At 39.5% G+C, this 20,609-nt stretch overlaps 1 protein-coding gene across 2 annotated transcripts in view; it reads right to left on the bottom strand.

Moving 5' to 3' along the window:
- PTDSS1 (phosphatidylserine synthase 1) overlaps positions 1-20,609 on the bottom strand; it is a 58,730-nt gene that overhangs the window by 10,491 nt on the left and 27,630 nt on the right. For both annotated transcript variants that reach the window (XM_034763331.1, XM_034763332.1), the window contains exons 5-9: positions 19,595-19,753; positions 15,459-15,610; positions 13,515-13,656; positions 11,332-11,444; positions 9,145-9,210 (exon numbers count right to left, since the gene is read on the bottom strand). In XM_034763331.1, the coding sequence (XP_034619222.1) occupies positions 9,145-9,210; positions 11,332-11,444; positions 13,515-13,656; positions 15,459-15,610; positions 19,595-19,753 (632 nt within the window). The remainder of the gene's footprint in view (positions 1-9,144; positions 9,211-11,331; positions 11,445-13,514; positions 13,657-15,458; positions 15,611-19,594; positions 19,754-20,609) is intronic.

Genomic DNA, 20,609 nt, shown 5'->3' with positions numbered 1-20,609 from the left:
GTGTACAAAGACTATTCTGTCTATAACAGACACTGTGTTCACTCTTCTCCCAAGAAAGAACAATGAAAGGAATTCACCAATACCACTCCTCAGTTGGCGAGAAGGGCCGCTATTGAGCATGTTTGGTTTTCTCCCTCTGATAGGGGAATGTCTGCACTGGTTGCATAAAGCTTCAAATCTCCAAAAGGCCATGGAGATGGAGAGGTTTTACATCAAGAATGTAAACAGACATTTACTTAATTAAAAGATACAGTAAAACTACATAGAGAAAGGATAGCAAATAGGATACTGTACTTCTTACTTTTTCACAAGACATTTTCCTATAAGAAGCATGCAGAAGCTGTTCTAGCAGTGGTTGAAACTAAATTTTAAAGGCAACTCCCTTTCAAAATAATTAAAAAAAAATCAAATGACCAAAGAGAACAAAAACCAGACCCCCGTCTACATCAGGTAAATCAATTTTTTGGACAAAAGAAACTATTAGACATTTAAGAAGGACCAGAAGTTAAATTGTGGCTCTCTTGAAGTCACTGGTAAACTCTCCTCCACTTCAGTGGGACCAGAATTTCACCCCTGGTCTCTACCTAAAAGCAATTATTCAAGTCCTTACTGGTCCAAATACTTTGATTCCTTTAATAAAGTATTGCTCTAATGGACTATATCCTGCTAAATTCTTCCACTTCACTAAATGAAATAGTGATGCCAAGCAGACTACTGTTCACATTCAATCTCCAAGAGGCACAACATTACCAACTACTCCATAACAGTAAGGAGTTTCTTGGCACCTTTCCCTTTGGTCTGAAATGTACAATTACACTGATTAGTGTGTGCACATTCATGCCACTTCTTGATCCATTCTTTAAGAAGAGAAACCTAATCCATCTTGTGAAAGATTAAACAGCTTTCTCTGCACAGAAGAAAGTCAGTCTATCTTATAAGAATCAATGACATATAGCTAAAAGCTGCCTTTTATCTTCCTATCTTGTTTGGCCACATTTGTTCACATGTAGGACCCACTCAAGAAAAAGAAAACTTGAACTTGTACATTTAGCATCAAGAAGCTCTATCCCTCAAACCTGCAGCCAAAACCTCAGAACCTAAATTAAAGCCTGCACTGCTCTTAAGCACCCTTAAGAAGATATATGAATATAATAAAAAGATTCTTTCATTGAACACATAATAGCTCTTCAGTGAAGACTTTCGCTTAATGCTCTCACCAACTTTCAGGTGCTAGAAATTCATTGCTTAAAAAGGATGTTCATTTGTTCAGATTCTTGTTTAACTTCTTTATTTTACTAGCGCTCGTTATATAAAATATCCACATACAGTTGAAAGTCTGAACCACCCCCAAAGACCTAGCTATATTAGGATTTTATATAATTTACAGGATTGCCAACCACAAGCATACCAATTTTTTATATAAATAAGATTAAAAGAAACCAAACAGCTTTTAGGTTTTTTTTATTTACTTTCCTGTGATTGAGCCTTTAGGGTTCACATTTTCCAGCTTTGTTCTACATTCATGAGGGTTATAAATTTCCTTTTAAATGAAAATTAAGATTCTTACTTAGTCACATGATTCTAGGAGCTGAGGCCATCAGAGAAACACCAAATACCTTATGACTTCTGATAAAATCACAAGAGTTGGCTGCAGTATTAAATGTATATATTTGTGGTACCTAAGCACTGCACAAAATTAAGGAACATAAAAGCCTAGAACAAAATGGTGTTTTAGTAAGCAAAAGTACCCAAGTTCAAAGGGACTGACAGATGAGTGTGTGACTTATTCAGCTCTCTAGAACAGTGGCTCTTGACCAGGAGTCTGGAGCCCCCCTGCAGGGGCCACGAAAGATTTCAGGGGGTCCACCAAAGTAAACCAGAGAGGGACCAGCACTAGACTCGCTGGGGCCAAGGGCAGAAAGCCGAAGCCTGAGCCCCACCATCCTTGGCTGAAGCTGAAGCCTGAGGCACGGGAACCCGGGCAACTGCCCTGTGTGCTACCCCCAAACGTCGGCCCTGGCTTTTAATCTACTGGATATGCAGAAAAACAGTTGTGGCACAGGTGGGCCATGGATTTTTTAATAGCATGTTGGGAAGGCCTCAGAAAGAAAAAGGTTGAGGACCCCTGCTCTAGAATATCTTAAATTGCAGTGTGAAATATGCTGTATACTGTATTTTGATTTTCTTTGATCATTTCTTCCAAAGTTTTGTACTGTGCTAAACAATGTAGTGCTCAAATAAATAGGAAGTGACACTCATTTGGGGAATCTTCTGAAGTTTCAGAGTTTGATACAGGATTATAAATTACTGTCTGGAAATTCCATTCCAAACCAGTACTCTAGAAACTGTAACACTTTCTACTCTGCTGCTTACTATTATGTTGGATCTATACATCCTGGCACTCATTACCTTCCACAGTCAGATCTATATTTGGTCTTCTAGAGATTAAGCTGATGTCCTGCTACATAAAAATACTAGGGCTGTCGATTAATGGCCGTTAACTCACGCAATTAACTCAAAAAAATTAACTGCGATTAATCACACTTTTAATAGAATATCTATTGAAATTTATTAAATATTTTTGGATGTTTTTCTACATTTTCAAATATATTGATTTCTATTACAACACAGAATACAAAGTGTACAGTGCTCACTTTATATTATTATTTTTGGTTACAAATATTTGCACTGTAAAAATGATAAAAGAAATAGTATTTTTCAGTTCACCTCATACAAGTACTGTAGTGCAATCTCTTTATCGTGAAAGTGTAACTTACAAATGTAGATTTTTTTTGTTACATAATAGCATTCAAAAACAAAACAATGTAAAACTTTAAAGCCTACAAGTCTACTCAGTCCTACTTCTTGTTCAGACAATTGCTAAGACAAACAAGTTTGTTTACATTTACAGGAGATCCTCCTGACTGCTTCTTATTTACGTCACCTGAAAGTGAGAACAGGCGTTCGCATGGCACTTTTGAAGCCAGTATTGCAAGGTATTTACGTGCCAGACATGATAAACGTTCATATGCCCCTTCCAGAGGACATGCTTCCAGGCTGATGATGCTTGTTAAAAAAAAAATAATGCATTAATTAAATTTGTGAATGAACTCCTTGGGGGAGAATTGTATGTCTCCTGTTCTATTTTACTGGCATTCTGCCATATATTTCACGTTATAGCAGTCTCGGATGATGACCCAGCACAAATTCATTTTAAGAACACTTTCACAGCAGATTTGACAAAACGCAAAGAACGTACTAATGTGAGATTTCTAAGGATAGCTACAGCACTCGACTCACGGTTTAAGAATCTGAAGTGCCTTCCAAAATCTGAGAGGGACAAGGTGGGGAGAATGCTTTCAGATATCTTAAACGAGCAATACTCTAATGCGGAAACTACAGAACCCGAACCACCAAAAAAGAAAATCAACCTTCTGCTGGTGGCATCTGACTCAGATGATGAAAATGAACATGCGACAGTCCACTCTGTTTTAGATCGTTATCGAGCAGAACCTGTCAACAGCATGGACGCATGTCCTCTGGAATGGTAGTTGAAGCATGAAGGGACATAGGAACATTTAGCGCATCTGGCACGTAAATATCTTGTGATGCCGGCTACAGCCGTGCCATGCGAATGCCTGTTCTCACTTTCAGGTGACATTGTAAACAAGATGTGGGCAGCATTATCTCCTGCAAATTATAACCAAACTTGTTTGTCTGAGCAATTGGCTGAAGTTGGACTGAGTGAACTTGTAGGTTCTAAAGTTTTCCATTGTTTTATTTTTGAACGCAGGTTTTTTTGTACATAATTCTACATTTGTAAGTTCAACTTTCATTATAAAGTTCTTGTATTAGGTGAATTGAAATATACTATTTCTTTTGTTTTTTACAGTGCATATATTTGTAATCAAAAATAAATATAAAGTGAGCACTGTACACTGTATTCTGTGTTGTAATTGAAATCAATATATTTAAAAATGTAGAAAACATCCACAAATATTTAAATAAATTGTATTCTATTATTGTTTAACAGTGCGATCTATCTAATCGCTTGACAGCCCTAAAAAATACCATTAATCTTGCTAACTGCCAGCTCCATAAATGAATTGGCTACACAGCACATCAGCCTGTATGCCATTCCAAAAGCAGACAACTGAATCTGAATGTTCACTGGTTGTTATAATCTCTTGAGATTCAGCAAATGGGCGTGAAATGGATGTCCCCTAAAACCTCAGTGCCAACTGATTCACCTTGGTTGGCTATATTTGCCAAAAGCAAGAAGCAGGAGTAAAAGCATACCTCAGCATGTATCAGCCCTGATGGGACAATATCTACACGAGCAAGCCTTGCTTACATGAACAGCACTGATGTCTGCAACTTCAAGAGGACAGAATGTTCCTTTCAAAAAAAGGACAGATGTTTTAAGACAGATTTGTTCCCTTCACCTTCTATAATGTTTCTATGATCGAGTAGGAAAACAGCAAGTCCTTAAAGGCTTTCTGCAGACTGTAATCCTCTCCCAGCTTTAGAGGACAGGTTTCTATGATTTTTGCCAGCTGTGCTGCTATATTGTCAGAGGCCAGACTCCTACAATATGGATCTTACCCAGGCAGTGACAGACATTTTGCTTTCCAGAACTGTCCATTTTAAAACAATCCTTTCCATATCTCAAAAATGAAAATAAGAAAGAAAAAAGTAGGATAAGACTCTAAAGAGATATAACTTAAAAAAAAAATGTTTTTTCTACTTAATGTCTTTCATTGCAATCACTTGTATTACTTTTAACATGTTAAACTTCAACTATTGTAGAAAAGAACATTTGGGATAACTGGATTGTCTAAAGAAGCGGCGAAACAGTAAATCAAAAAATAAGGAAATTTTAGTACTAAAGGTGTTGCCCTACTACTCCAAGATCAATGGGAATAAAACAGTTACCTACCTACTGTCGTTCTGCAAAACGTGGGTACAGACATATATTCCACTTGGTGTGCATGTGCCCACTGCACTGAAATCAGAGAATTTTGCTTTACATTGCCCATTGGGGTGGTGTTTGTGCCCTCTGGTCCCATAGCCTCTCTCATAGCTATTTAAAGGCAGTGCTGCCTCGACCCCGCTCCATTGCACTGAACATCAATAGTTGAGACTTCAGTGCAGAGGGGACAGAAGCTGGGTTGTGGAATACACATCTGCACCCACATCTAGAAGAACAACAATTGAAGAACAGGTAGGTGACTTTTTTTCTTCTTCAACTGTTTGAAAAGGTGTATTCTACTCAGGTGACTCATAAGCAGTAAACGACGGAGGGGGGGGCTCAGAATCTGCTTAAATAATGACAGCAGAAATGCTCTTCCAAAGTTTGGTTCTGATCTAAATGCCCCACTTTAGACAAGAACTTAAGGTGTGGCCTCAAGGCCACCTTGTTTTTGAAAAACTGAATATAGGGAGAGTCCACCATTAAGGCCTACAAGCTCACTAAATCTCACAGAAGTTAGGACAATAAAAAAAGCTGTCTTTTGGCAAAGAAAAGACAGAGAGCAAGTGGCTAGGACCTCAAATAGAGGACCCTAAATGCAGTGTGCTGAGATCGCACCAGGTAGACCCTCAATGAGCTGAGAGAGACCTGAGGACTTAAGATGCAACAGGTAATCCAAAATGTCTTGAATACATGCTAGCATTGGCTGAATTCCCTGAGTCAAAGACCAAACCAAAAAATACTTCCACCTCGCCAAACAGATATACCTAGTAGAAAGTTTTCTACTATTAAATAGAACTCACTGCACTGCTTGCAAACATTATTCTTCTTTCTAGTCTAACCATGCAGCATCCACGCCATTAGATGCAGACTGCTGGATGCCATACCTGGCCGTGGCGTTGCACTGACAGGTCAGGAATGAGGGGAAGAGAGGTAGGAGGTCAAACAGATGGATTGTGAAGGTCGGAAAACTAACGTTGTCTTGGCCAAGCTGGTGCAATGAGTATCACTTTGGCATGATCCAACTTTAGTTTGAGAAGCACCTGAGGAATGAGTGGGATGGGGGGTGGGGGGCGGAAGCATACATCAGGGTCGATCTCCAATTCAAATAGGTGGTGTCAGTTAACGAGCCCAAACTGAGACCCATGTGCAAGCAAAATATCAACTACATTTTCTGTTGTCTTTCGTTGCAAACAAGTTGATCATCGGAATGCCCCAATCTTTGAAAATGGACCTCAGCATACTGTCCTTCAGAGCCACTCATGACTTTGGAAGAAACTCCAGCTGAGTTGATCAGCCAGCCAGTTCTGAGCACCTGGTAACTGTGCAGCTGTGGGTATGTCTTCCTTGATGCAAAAGTGCCAAAACTTTATTGCTTCCTGACAAAGTTGGTTGGAGGGGGCTCCTCCCTGCTTGTTACATTGTTGTAACTATATGAACCACTGCCCTGATCTGATACCAAAAGGATCGACACGCACCGTAAATGGCTCGAAACTCCAGGATGTTGATATGAAAGGATGCTTCCTGTTCCGACCACAAACCCTGAATTATCAATATTCCTAGATGTGCTCTCCAACCTATTATGGAGGCATCAGTGACTACAGTCCTGGTCAGTGGAGAACAAGCAAAGGGTATACCCTAGCATATTATTGATCTGTTCTGTCCAACACTGTAGAGAGTCCAGGCATTTGGACAAGCCTGTCCAATGATTAACAACTTGAACGATAGACCAACTTCAACCATGATTGAAGAGAACACGATGCAATCTTGCATTCTGGACTAGGTAAATGCATATGGCCTAGTAACTTCAGATATACATGGACCATGGTTGAAGACTGAGATTGGAAGTCCTGACACAGGCATCATATTGCCTAGAATCGCTCATGCGGGAGATAGGTCCTTGAACTCAGAGCCTAGGATGGCAATAATTAACTTGATTTTCTGTTTTGTTTTGACTTTTTTGTTGTTGTTGACAGTCTTCTGATTTTGTTTTGTTCAAAATCAATGCAAGTCAATCAAAGAGATAGAGTGTAATTGAGGACTGATTCTTCAGATCTGCCCCTCACTAACCAATCATCTAGGTATGGGAAGAGATGAGTTCCCCTCCTCTGTAGATAGACTGCTATCACCGACATGCATTTGGTAAATATGGATGGGGCTGATGTCAAGGCAAAGTGGAGAACTGTATACTATTAATGCTGACCTGCAACTAGGAATCTCAGAAACTTCCTGTGGCTTGGGAAAATCAGCAAATGGGAACAGGCATCTTGGAGACTAAGAGCAGCAAACCAGTCGTGATTCCAGCCACAGGAAGAAGGAACAGATAGAAAATGGATGGTATAACCCAATTGCACAGTGTTTAGGATCCACTTGTCTGAGGTTATTGAATCCCAAGCTCTACGGAAGTGGGACAACATGTCCCCAAATGGAGGGGAAATAGCCTTGACCGGTGACTGGTTTGTTGCCCTTGAAGGGAGAGTCAAATTGGCTGCTTGCCATTAGTTGATGGACTATGGGCTGGCTGGCTGAAGATGGAAAAAAGAGGGCCTTCTCCTGTGCAACATGTGTGTCTCCTCTTGGAGAAGTCCTGTTGTCTTGCAGAATAAGCAGGCTGCCTGAAATACTGTTGGGAGTACTATTGGAATTGTTGTTGTTGTAGATCCCCATAATGATGTCTTAACTGTTGAGGTATAAACCCCAAAGGATCATAAAGTGGCCCTGGAGTCCTTAAAAGAATGTAATGTCTCATCAGTCTTTTTAGAAAACAAAGACATAGCCAAGTCTGTAGCCAAGAAGCTCTCCTCACTGTTACAGTTGAAGCCATAATCCTATATGAGGTGTCCGCCATACCGAGTGCTGATTGCAGTGATGTCTTAGACACTAGTGGGCTCTCTGCCAGAAAAGCCTTAAACTCTTCCACAGCATCCTCAGGCAACTCGTCTATAAATCTGGACATTGTGTCCCAATTCACAAAGTCGTATTTAGATAAAAGCACCTGCTGATTAGCAATGTGCATATGTAAGGAAGACATAGAATAAATTTCTCCCCCATTTAATCCAATCTCTTGGCCTTTTTTAGACATTCACTTATATCTGCTCTGTCTCATTCTCTCATTAGTGGCAGCCACTGCAAGCGAATTAGGAAGTGGATGCAAGTAGAAACACTCAAATCCTTGCACAGGGCCTGGACCAATGTGGCCCTTGGTGTTGAAAACAGGATCAGTACTGTTATTTTTTAGCATCTGTTGAAGCACTTTACTAGAGAGTTCCCTTGTGATCCAAAAGAAGGCTTCCTGCAGTGTCAAAGAACGTTTTTAGTGGATAGCTCTATAATCCGGCGGGGGGAGTCCACTAGCCCAGATTGGAAGTTCTGGTTAGCAAAAAGGTCTGTACCATCTCTAACTTCTATGATATGAAGAGGATTTTGTAATTTAAAATTTTATTAAGCCACTGTTCCAGAAGCCAAGTAACTAATAAATGAAGACTAATACAAATGAGCGTGACTGGATTTTTATATTGATCTAAAAATAAAATCTGCTATATGCCATCTATCTGCGGACAATGGTGAAATAATTTACAAAGTGTGCTTAATAAAAATTTGTATAGTGCCCAGCACCATGGGATCCTGGTCCATGACCTGGGCTCCTAGGTGCTACTACAATGAAAAGTTATTATGTATTAAGAGCCTAAAATTCAACTCTCGTAAAGCCAATAATCACTGAAAACAGAAGGCGTTGCGCCCTCATACCTGAAGGCAGAATTTAGCCCTACTTAATTATGCTTCACAATATCCCGGCTAGGCAAGCAATCTGCACAGTTAAAATGGATGCATCAGAGATAAGCTATTTGCTAAGCCACCAAATGCACCACCAACTAAGTGGGGAACAGAATGCAGATGCCCTAACTAATATTTCTTTCTTTAACCAGCTGCACCTATAACTCTCCCTTCCCTTCTCCAGCCTTTCCACCCCACAAATCTAAGATTTTCTTCTCCCATAGGCTTCTCCCAGGGAACCTTTTCAATCTAAAAGACAGGCACAGAAAACAATTTGGGGCAAGGACTGGTTTCATATCAGACCTGGCACCACACTGAGCGCACTGCCAACACTTAAAACAACAAAAACAGAACACAGCCTCGTGTTTGTAAAAATTCCAACAGTCAAGAACACTTACCCGAACACCCAGCACTGAGTTCCTACCCTTTTGCACTGTGTGTCTGTGAGGTAGGCGTAATATTGCCTGGAAACAAAAACAACAAATGAAAATTCTTTAATGAAGCACAAAGCTTCTGAAATACATTTACATTTTTAAAAAATGATTAACATTAATATTCCCTATATCAAAAGTGGAGCACTTAGGGCTTATATCATGCGTTAAGTTAAATTATGATGAAAGCCTACTAGATGGCTTCAGTTTTAGTAGGACGAATCATCAGATGGGGAAAAAAAAAAATCAACCAGAGGCTAACAAGTCTTGGAAGAGCAAATTTGATTAAAAAAATTATCTATGCTCTAAACTTTGAAGTTACTTTTCATTTTAAGTTATTCTAGTTCCTGAGTGCACATGTACGGCTTGGGAGGTAAAGTGTGTCAGTAGAGGGTTAGTCCTGGGGAAAAAACAGTCTAAGGAAACCAAGGATCTGTTTAAAAATTAGATTCATCATTTTAAAAGATGCCTCTTTCCTGTTTTGACATTACTCTGAAAGGCTCCCATTCTGACACTGCGTCTAAGTGGGAATGGAACAGAATTTACATGATTATACTGACAGCTCTGGTGACTGTTATCCTCCATTCACAGAACACACACAGCACAGGCAGCAGCACAATGCAAGGTTTTTCATAATCTGCCAACCTGTATCAGCATTGACCTGGAGAGATCACTGCTAGGGGTGGGGGATAATTCAGTTTCCAAGCCGTTCAATTCATGGTTTTTCTACAGAGACTGCCAATAAAGAATACTACTTGTGACAGTGATTGTATTTTGAGGGTAACAGATTAACGGCTAATTAATGTGAATGGAAGGTAGAGCAATACTTGTGATATGATTATTAGGAAAAATGCCATTTGCCAGCATAGTGGGACACATGATAGCAGAATTGTCTTCTTTTTATCCTTTCACAAATACAGAGGAAATTAAATTCAAAAGTCTTACGTTGCTGTAACGTCAGGGTGAAGAATTTAAACAGAGGAAGCATAATGGGGAAGAATGGTCCAGTGGTTCGGGGTGCTAAGCTGCGACTCTGGAGACCTAGATTCAATTCCCTGCTTTGCTACAGGTTTCCTGTGTGACTTTGGGCAAGTCACTTATCGTATGCTCCAGCCCAAGCAGGAACGTCTACACTGCTATTTTTAACCCACTTGCAGGAGCCCCACAAGACCAAGTCAGTTGACCCGGGCTCTGAGACTCGATGCCATGGGCTTTTTTTTTTTTTTTTGGGCAGTGTAGACATACCCTTTGTTTCTCTGTGCTTCTGTTCCCCATCAGTAAAAGGAGGATAATAGCACTTCCCTACTCACAAGACTGTTATGAGGATAAATACACTAAAGACCGTTAGGCGCTCAGATACTATGGTAATGGGGTCCATATAAGTACCTAAGAGAGACAGAACACACAATATTGAAAAGTTCAGTTCCTATGCAAACAATTTGCACATACATATTAAAATATATATTTACCAGAACCCCACCCAAAAACAACCTCAAGTACAATATATGCTTCATTAGCTGGAATCTTGACTTTTCAATTTGGATGTAAACAGAAGCTGGTTGCTACACAAAATTACTTCATGAAATAATTTTGTGAGGTGACTACGGATTGATTAGTTCTCAAATCCCAATCATGGTTCATATTTTGTAGCTTCACTAAGTATTCAAAACAAGAAACTATCACCTTTCCTTATAAACACATTGTGGTATATTCTATACTCAAGCATAAATAAGTAGCTAGAGGCAGGTATCATGGAAAGACCCACAGGTGTAAATTCCCTAACCTGCATGCTGTCATGATCATATGGCTCTTGTCAACAAAAGAACCTTACATGAAATTATGGATGGCTGTATATGGAGTTAATCCACACAACACAGGCAACTGCTGTGCAATCAGAAGAGAGAATGATGGATTCTTATCAAATGCAGATTTTCACACAAGTCTCACCATTAGTATCATACACTCAGACTGCTGAATTTTATCCTTAGTCTTATACCTAGTACTGCAAAAATAATGATAATTTTTCCCTTTTTGGAGACTTAAATGCATTATTTCTTTTCACATACTGTACTTATTTATAAAGCCTGCACACCTTTTCTTGTGTTCCTAAGGATCAGAACTACTGTATAATTAGAAAAAAATAAAATAAGTTACCTTACAGTGGGTGCTGTGATAATTCCAATGAAGAGAATTCTACCCCAGCTTAAAGGGTGACTTGCTTGGAATACAAAGATATGTTTCAAAAAGAATGTGTTCAACTCAGTCAGCTGGAAATAAAAAAATCAGTTAATAAGGGTCTATTGAACAGACACATGCACATGTAACCCCTTCTCAGAGACTGATACAGAAAATGTTAGGATTAATATCATAATTAAAATACACAAGAGGGAATTATTTATGGTTTACTGCAGCTCAGTAACTAGCTCTGCTGGTTGGATTAAGAACTAAAAGCTCTTAAAATATCATCTTCAGAACAGGCAAAGTTGTATACCAAGTCAACAAACCAAAAAATAAAATTAATAAAAACAACCCCCCCCCCCAAAAAAAAAAAACAACAAAAAAAACCCAGTGCTGAACTACTTTGTATACTTCAGAACCCATCAAGGTTTCAGTTAGTAGTTTGTAGAGTTCCATTTTAGAATAACAGCGTAATTCTTGAACCAGTGCTAGGACACAAATTTAGAAAGAAGAGAAAGTGTTCAAGTCTGTAAAATTCAGAGCTCACTGGACTCTTTACAAACCAAATCCAGCTGAGTTTTTTCTTTTTAAAAGAGTTCCCCATTTATACCTGTTTAGTTTAAAAAGTTGTTTTTTTTTAAATTAAATCCCTTAAAAAGACCTAAAGTTAGTATAAATTATGGGCAAGTGGCTGAAATATGCACAAACATGTTCATAATTTAGTACCAGCATATTTATGCACTCACCCCAACAAAACCACAAATGATCAAACTAGTCCGTCACTTTTAAAAAAACAGCTAAAATTGAATAGGAAAATCTGGAATTGGAGGTGGCAGCTCCAAACAGCTGTAATAAACCACCTGCTCCCTTGAAACAGGTACTCAGGTTTAATTTTACTGAAATTTTTAACCCCTTAAGAATTCTCACAGTAGAAAATCAAGTGAGGATGTGACTGCCCAATGTGATCATTTTTTATTTTAGATAGTGTGTCCTACACTATATTGTACTGAAGTATTTTTGGAGTAAGAATTGTAGGACTGATGTCCCAGTGGGCCTCATCTCAAAACAAGACATCTCTCACAAAGGAAGTCTGTTCCAATTAGCAAAATTGTAAGTAAGTAAATTACATGCTATCTTAGGGGTGAATTTTCTACGATGCTAGAATGATAATATTCAAACATCTCTGTCGACATTTTAGAAATTAGCTTAATTTTTATGGGGAAAGAATTTCTTCTACCTCTCTCCCCCCCTTTACATTCACTGCATTAGTTCCCTTCTTTTTGCATTAACGTAAAAGCCTTTGGCGGCAGCAATATGACTGGGGCCAGACACCAATGACTGTTAATAGTTTGCAGTCGCTCAGTAATGCAGTGCTCTCTTGCTGTATCTCCTTCTGATCAAGAATGGTTTAAATTAAACCAGTGGTTCCTGAGCTTTTAGGGCAAATGTACCAGTTTAACAGAGTTGTATGAGGTAGTGCCTGCCAACTCAGGCAGATTACAGACCACACAACTGAATGAGAGGCAGATAGCAGTAGCACATAAGTGCCCAGAAAACAGGGTCATCACTAAAGGCTATGTTATTAAGGGCTATTATGGGCTTCACTTAAGCAAAACTGCCACTTGTATTAAATGTTGCCTGACTGAACAGAGATTAAGGGCAATGGGATTAGAGTCCTAAAAAAGAGAGCATATCCCTGGGTACCATCACAAATGCTGTAAAGTATTTCAGCAAGTGCCTAATTTTAGGCACATGAATATTCCCATTAAAGTCATATGCACTTAAAGTTAGGCATATGTTGAAGAACCTTGGTGAACTGGGGACTGAATTCAGAATATCATACTGGTGCATGCACCATCAGCTGGGAAAAACCTACCCATTTGTTTCTTCAATTCTTATAACTACCCTTTGCATACAGTAACCCCACAGCCAGTACATCAATCTGCAGCCATTTGTTTCTTTCACAGATACTGTAATTTCACTCCTAAACTGTAGTCCAGATGCATTGGATAGTGTCCAGAATAGTTTGTGGTATCAGTTCATTTAATTATACATTTCAATGATGGACTAAGATAAGAATATAATATCTTCTAACCAAACTCAGCTAGTAAGTAAACTGAGCTGATACTAGTTTTGATTTCACAAAAGTTATTTCTTACCTGCCAGATGATCATGAAAAGGTATATTCCAGCCACTCTTTGAAATGAAGACTTGGGGTCAAACCAGCGAACATAGGTCCAACTAGCTGGAGTGAACTGTAATACAGCTCTTTTGATTTTCCCTGTGGTGGTATGAATGTCCCTGAAAGAAAAGAATGGCTGCAGTAAAGATAAGGAAAAGATAAGGCGGGGGAGGGGGAGGGAGGAGAGGGTAGAGGGGGAGGGGAAGTGATACTGCATTTTAGTATTTCTTCTATAACAAATCATGATGCACTGCTCTTTCCCATAAATCTGTACTTAAGGGCAATGTGTTGTGTGTTACAGCAAGGGTCGCATTAAGAGGCAGAATTTATTGAGTGTTTCAGTGAAGAGGCAAACGGTTATTATGAGAAATAGCCTTCTTATAGCAGAGCTATATACAGACTTCAGTCAGTAGTAAAAAAGCAAAAACTAGAAAACAATGACGTCAAACTCCCAGTGCTATCTAAAGTACAGTTATTCAGTTTGGGTTTCAAAGCATTTTGTTCTTTCCCTGAAGGAAAAAGGACCAAGAGGAATGGTGTTCTGCAAATCTCCCACAGAATCCTGAAGAGAGGTTCCCTCGTTATCTCCCTATTTTACAGCTTCACTGTCCTTACCAACGAGGTGTAGATGGCGATTCCCTTCTATAGATCATCAACACCACTCCTTAAAGGATCAGTCAGATTTCATTATTTAGAAATATGGGATTCCTATTCCACTGGTCTGAGTGTGTTGCTATTGCAGGATTCCCAACCCATGCTAGCTTGATATTGGACCCAACTGGGGTGTCCCACATGGCCATGTACATACAGCACTGTATGTAAGCCATAAGCTTACCTCTGCTTCATAAATTTCACCCCCACGCCCACCCCCCCACCTTGGAAGGAAGGGGAGTCTCTGTCAGATGGGCTGCATTTTGTTTTTAACATCTTTGTTACCCGAACGGTTAACAAAACAAATGGAAGGAAAGCTGTTGGTGGAACCTTCCAACTCTCCTCTCCTCCAGCTGAGGGTTGGAAAAGCGACAAATTAGATTTCAGCCTGTTGTGATGTCACTATCCCACTCTAGGTCTGTGCTCCTCCAGGAGAAACAGGGAAATAGAGATTGACATTTCTGGTATTTGGTTTTTTAAGTGCAGGTTTGGTTTGTTTGTTTATTTTAATCTTCGAACCCACCTTTACATAACAGAAAAGAGCAGTAAAGGACACAAGCAAAACCATTTTTCTCCTTGCAGTTCACCTTTGTAAAATCACCAACCAAGAATTTAAAAATACTAGGAATTCACATGAGCCTCTTAACAGATAATGACAACCACCACCACACCATCCTAAAATAAAAAGCTAGTGGTGAAGACGGTTCCCTCAATGGATATACTATTTGTCTTACTCTTAATCTGCACTGCACTCTCCCACAGACGTGGGACACCAACTCTATGATGCTCCTTGTGTCCCTGCTGGATTGAGAGGCAGGAAATCCTGAATTTAGACCAAAACCCAGGTCTCCCTCATCTTAGCAAACAGCATGTCCAGTTAAGGAAGGTAGTGTGGTTTAGTGTATAGGATACAAGACTGGAAGGCAGGAGATCTGGGCTCTCTTCCTAGCTCTGTCCCTGACTTGTCCAAGGTCACTAACAAGAAGTTACTTATCCTCTTTCAGTTTCAGTTTCGCCATCTGTAAAAGATGGATAATACTGCTTTGCCATCTCAGTAAAACTGTGGATGAAACTAAATCTTTTAACACAAGATGGTGCCCCAACATTAATAATCTCATATATAGCATTGTAAATATACACTGATCACACTCCATTTCTATAGCACATGCATTTTACATACATAAAGACATTTCACGAAGAGCTAATAATTCAGAATTTTACACTGCAATATTTTAAACATGAAGCTTATTGGCTTTTACTTTAGACCTACTTGAAACTCGCCCAATGATAGGTCCTCATCTCCAAGAAACGACAAACTATCATGCCCAACCAGATGCCACCCCCGTTACATAGCAGGATGTCCAAAATGACTTGATCCCACCAGCATTCAGCAAAATTAGGCAGAAGATGCATGAAGAACAGCTAGAGAATACAGCAAAAAAATTCTGGATGAGGAACAACATAGAATTCTTACAAAGATTTTCAACTTTCTTTTCTTTTCTTTTTTAAAAAAGCAAGTGTTGAACAAAAAGTGTCATATTTTATGAGCCTGCTTAAAAGTTCGTTGAAGTCAATGGGCATCTTTCCACTGATTCTAGTAGACTTTGGATCAGGGTCCTAAAAAGGCTTCAGAGGTTTCCCTCCTCTCACCTTTTCCCTCTAGTGCTGTACTATCTATAGGAATCAAGTGCAGAGTTTTGACCCCCTCAGATATAATTCAATGTTATAACACAGAACCCTTGCAGAACAACTGCATTTCTTTCAGAGAAAGGAGTGTGGTTTTGTGCTTGTCTAAAATTAAAAGGCTACATTTTAAAGAGAATCTTCTTTGTTATTTAGTGTTAAACTCTGTTCTCTGAACAGTCAATAACAGAATCAGCAGAACGTGTTTACTTTTTAATCACCAGCATCAATATTGAAGCACGTTGGAATGCATGATTTTTAAGACTTCTAACTGAACACAATTCAGGAACTTAAGTCTTTTTTGTTAATGATTTTTTGGGGAATTTACTGCCTGTAAAAGGTTATAGGGCTGGCAACCCGTATGATGCAATTTTTCTATTCATAGACAGATACAGCAAAGACAGTGGCAGTGCAAGTTTTGCCATGCTGACCTACCAAACTGTCTCATCCTTGACCTGGAGGGGCCTAGGAGCAACAGGATATTTCATTCTCCATGTGCTTTCAATCCCTTGCCTTTCTGCTAACTGCCAATTGAGATAGTGCTGAGATGGTGCTATTAAAAAAAGAAGACTAAGGGTTGGTCTACCCTACCGCTTAAGTCGATGTAACATAAGTCACTCAGGGTGTGAAAATGACAACCCCCTGAGCGATGTAAGTTACACTGACTTAAGGCGCTGTCCACATCGTGCTATGTCGGCAGGACAGTGCCTCCTGCCGACATTACTTCTGCCTCTCACGGGGGTAGAGAAATTATGCCGATAGGAGAGCGCTCTCCTGTCGGCATAGTGTCTCTTCACGAGACACACTACAGCAGTGCAGCTGCATCAGTGCAGACAAGTCCCGGGACCAACTACTTATTTCACATAGGGCAGAACAGACAGTAATGACTTTCAGTCCTCAAGAGCTAGATTCAAACGAGCAATATAGGGGTAAAAGAGCTGTTACAATCTCCCAATATTTCCAGTTTCCTACGAACTTCCTTTGGAGAGAGTAACATCATTCATTTCTAAAGCTCACCGTCTTGTTCCTGTATGACTCATGTTCATATCATGAGCAGCGTATGGCATCGGTCCAGCAATAAGATATACCCTCTGCCCTTCAAGAAGAAGTAACTTTATAATCTTCATTCATAGAGTGAGTGAGGCAGAATGGTGGGACTGAGACATTTTAAGTAAAACACAAACCTGATTCATTCAGGGCTAGAAATGGACTGCTCAGCTTAAGTGAAAACAAGTTTTGATCTCCATTACAGATTATCTCCGCAAACCCCAAAGGCTCGAAACTGGATAACATTTAGTAATTCATCAGAAAATGGGATATGTGCATGTTGAGCAGTCCCTGTGATATGTTCAAGGAGGTGCCAAGCAAAACTGATATTTCCTCATAGTATTCTATATTTTCTTTCATTAAACGCTAACAAAAGTAAAAGGAATTGGCTTGTGTAGTCTCTTGCATGCTACCAGAATTTCACATTAAAACATCTTTCATTGCCAGAAGAATGGAGAAAAAATGTTATGTCAGATATGTGAGGGAGGGGCAAGGAGTGCCTCATGCACAGATCAAGAAATGATGCTGGTCATTATAAAATGAGATACAGTGATCTATCCTGACAGTGATACCTTTCCTCCAGGGTAACTGCAGAAACAGAACTGTTTAATCATCTTTATTTTCCCTGCACTAAAGCTGTGGGCCAGTTTTAACATGAAAAGGAAGAACTTTAAATTATTTTCCAGAATCAAAGATGTACGCGGACTTATACTCTAACAGTGGTTTCAAATCAATCATCTTACTTTGTAAAGTTTTTGGATAAATCTGGCGTGAAATGGGCATTATATCCATTTCTCATATTATGTTTTAACTCTCTTACAGTATTTAATGATCTTATATAATGCATTATTTTTTCCCCAAAGACACTGCAGATTATAGTTGAGGAGGCTGAGTGTAAACAAAGTAACGATATTTGCATAATACCAATATGTGTTGTTGGTGGTACTGAGCATGGAGCATCAAAGGTATGTTTGAATTCCAACTTTAAGAAGATAGTATTCAGCATGTGTGAGTGTCCAGTTTCAATATGGGGATTTAGCCAGCTGTCAGCTATCAATGTTAACAGGAGATGCCCAACAACTAAATCCCTATGCAACTCCCCTGATAACTACGGTAGGTTTCTAATGACTCTTCTGAAATAGTTAAAGCCCTAAAAATCCATTTGAGTGGCAGCATCCTACCTATATGGTAAACTTTTCCCTAAACACATTATCTATTCCAATATTCTGCCCTTCACTAGCAGGGAATACCAATCATATGGGGTCAAGTTGTGGGGGTGGCTTTGTGATGATCTATAGGGGATGATAAGAGTCACTTTAATTTGTGAGCTGAGTCAGGATTTCAACCTGTTCTCTGAAGGTGAAGGTTAGTGCATTAGCTCACTGTGCCACCTACTGCCTTCATGAATTGGAATTCACTTTTAATTTTAAACAATACAGTTCTAAGAGGGGCCTGGAAGAGATAGAACCCATGAATACCTAAGAATAACAGCACACATTAGTAGGAGGAGATGTTAGGGCCAATATTTTCAAACTGAGGGGGACTCACATTAGGTTCCTAAATCCATATTTAGTTTCTAAAACATAAGTCAGTTTATTTTCTGAAGGCTCAAGCACCAACAAACTCCAATGAAATCAATGAGATCTGATGCTTTAAAAATTAGGCCTACTAAGTTGGGTGCCCTAAAAATGGATTTAAGAACCTAAATTTAGACGTCAAAGTTTCAAAATTTTGTTCAAAGTCTTTTTGGCTTGTAAGAACTAGAACCTTCTCTGAAGTGCTTAATAACTGAAAGCAAGTTTCAGAGAGTCTGTCTCATTGCAGCTTCTAGAACATCAATAACTGGCATCCTCCACACCCTGATCATTCAGGTATTACAAAACTGAATTCAACTTTACAGAAATGTGGCCTCAGGAATTAGGTTGGTAACATTCTACTGATTAAATTGTAGGTTAGATAAGATAAAAGTTGGATAAAATTAAGTTATTTAGGATAACGAGTATTCAACTTAATTATCAGAACACATCTAAGAACAACAGGCTACTGCACAGACTGTTGTTTCTACTGGCCAATTCAACATAGATGTCAGCAATTATCAAGCACAAAGAGGGCTTGAGAATGAGAGTCAGCTGCAGAAGAGAGTAATGTGTGTGTGAGCCCACGTATAGAAAGAACTGCTTTCACGTCCTAGCACAGAAATCAGTCAGTAATCCTTACAGTTATACGACAGTGTTTTAAGATAACAGTTCAAAACACTACTGTAGGCTGGGGTCATGTTATGTAGGATACTGTTACATATGGGGGAAAAGTAGGGCTGAGCATTGCAGGGCTAGTCTAACCTAAGGCTTTGTCTGCACTAGGGAATAGCTCCCACTTGACAACTGGTGCCCTAACTCAGCAATTCGTGCTGATCCCTTAGTGTGGACAGGGGCAAGCTAGGGTTTGCACTGATTGAATTAGTCACTAACTATTCCCACTTTCTAATTTTATTTAGTGTAGCCTATTTGGTCTTCACATTTCTTCCTGAAATGATTATAGCATATGCTTTTTGTAATTTACTTTGTACGTATACTGGTATTTAGCTAGTGCTGAAGTAAAATTGCCAATCCTCTTTCCTGTATGATCTGAGTAATATATAGTACCATCAGCCTGCTCATGATTAACATGTTAACCTACCTCAGTGAGCTCCCAGGTGATGCTAATAGTCCAACATAGCCCATAGCTGCGGACCAACAAGGCCTTCATTGCCCAGCCCCAGAAATGCCCAAAAGCAAATATGTCAAAATGGCTGAGGATTCTCTCCCAGGTGATAACGTGGCAGTTCACAGCATATTCCTGTTAACAAAACAGCAACAGATCCTCAGTTAGGATTTACATCTGGAAGCACCAGAACGAAAGGACAATTTTAGCTCAGCATAAACTGAAAGGCTGAAACTAAAGATATTTTGGATTTTGAAATCCATGTTGCTATTCCCACCAACATTAGAAATGCCCTCTTCCACCTCCTCCTAGCCCTGGCAATTAGGTTAGAAAAAGGGTCACTGGGAAACTGAATGGTGAACACTTGAAAACAGAAGGAATTTTGCTCTTTCTGGTGTGCATCTCTATCATTTTTGACTTGTTTAAAGCAGGTGCTGATTGTTATCATTGCTGGTAATTATGTGGCAAATTCTGTCCTCAGTGCATAGCCTCAGGTACGTACACTGTAGGCTGGTTTTTGTGCATGGTGTGGATTGGGAGCAGAACGTCCCTCTTGGGCCTCAGAGCTATACAGAATGGAGTCTCTGTACCCTGCTCCCTGCCTGGATAGAACTGCACCAATGCTGCTGGGATCAGGACCTCACATACCAGTCTCACATGGAGACAAGACTTTACACTATGTACAAGTTTATATTTTGCCACCTCCCTTTTTTTTTAAATTAATCAAACAGCTGGTAAGCAAAGATCATGCTGCGCTCTTCCATAAGCCATAAATCTGAGATGAGGTAGAACAGGGACAGAGAGAAGAAATCCAAAGAAATAGCTATGTGGAATAATGTTGCTCTCCATCCCTCAGTGCTTTTCCTCAATTTGTAGCCAATAAAGCTGCAGTAATCAAGAATAGGATAATACTGATGTCATCATGGTGCAAATGAATCTGAAAGGGGTAGAGATAGTCTTTGGGGTGAATGCTGCACGTGTGACTGAAGGA

This window comes from Trachemys scripta, chromosome 2 (genome assembly GCF_013100865.1).
Source record: "Trachemys scripta elegans isolate TJP31775 chromosome 2, CAS_Tse_1.0, whole genome shotgun sequence".
NCBI lineage: Eukaryota > Metazoa > Chordata > Testudines > Emydidae > Trachemys > Trachemys scripta.
The sequence above is the reverse complement of the archived record's forward strand: the minus strand, read 5'-3'. Positions and strand labels throughout refer to the sequence as shown.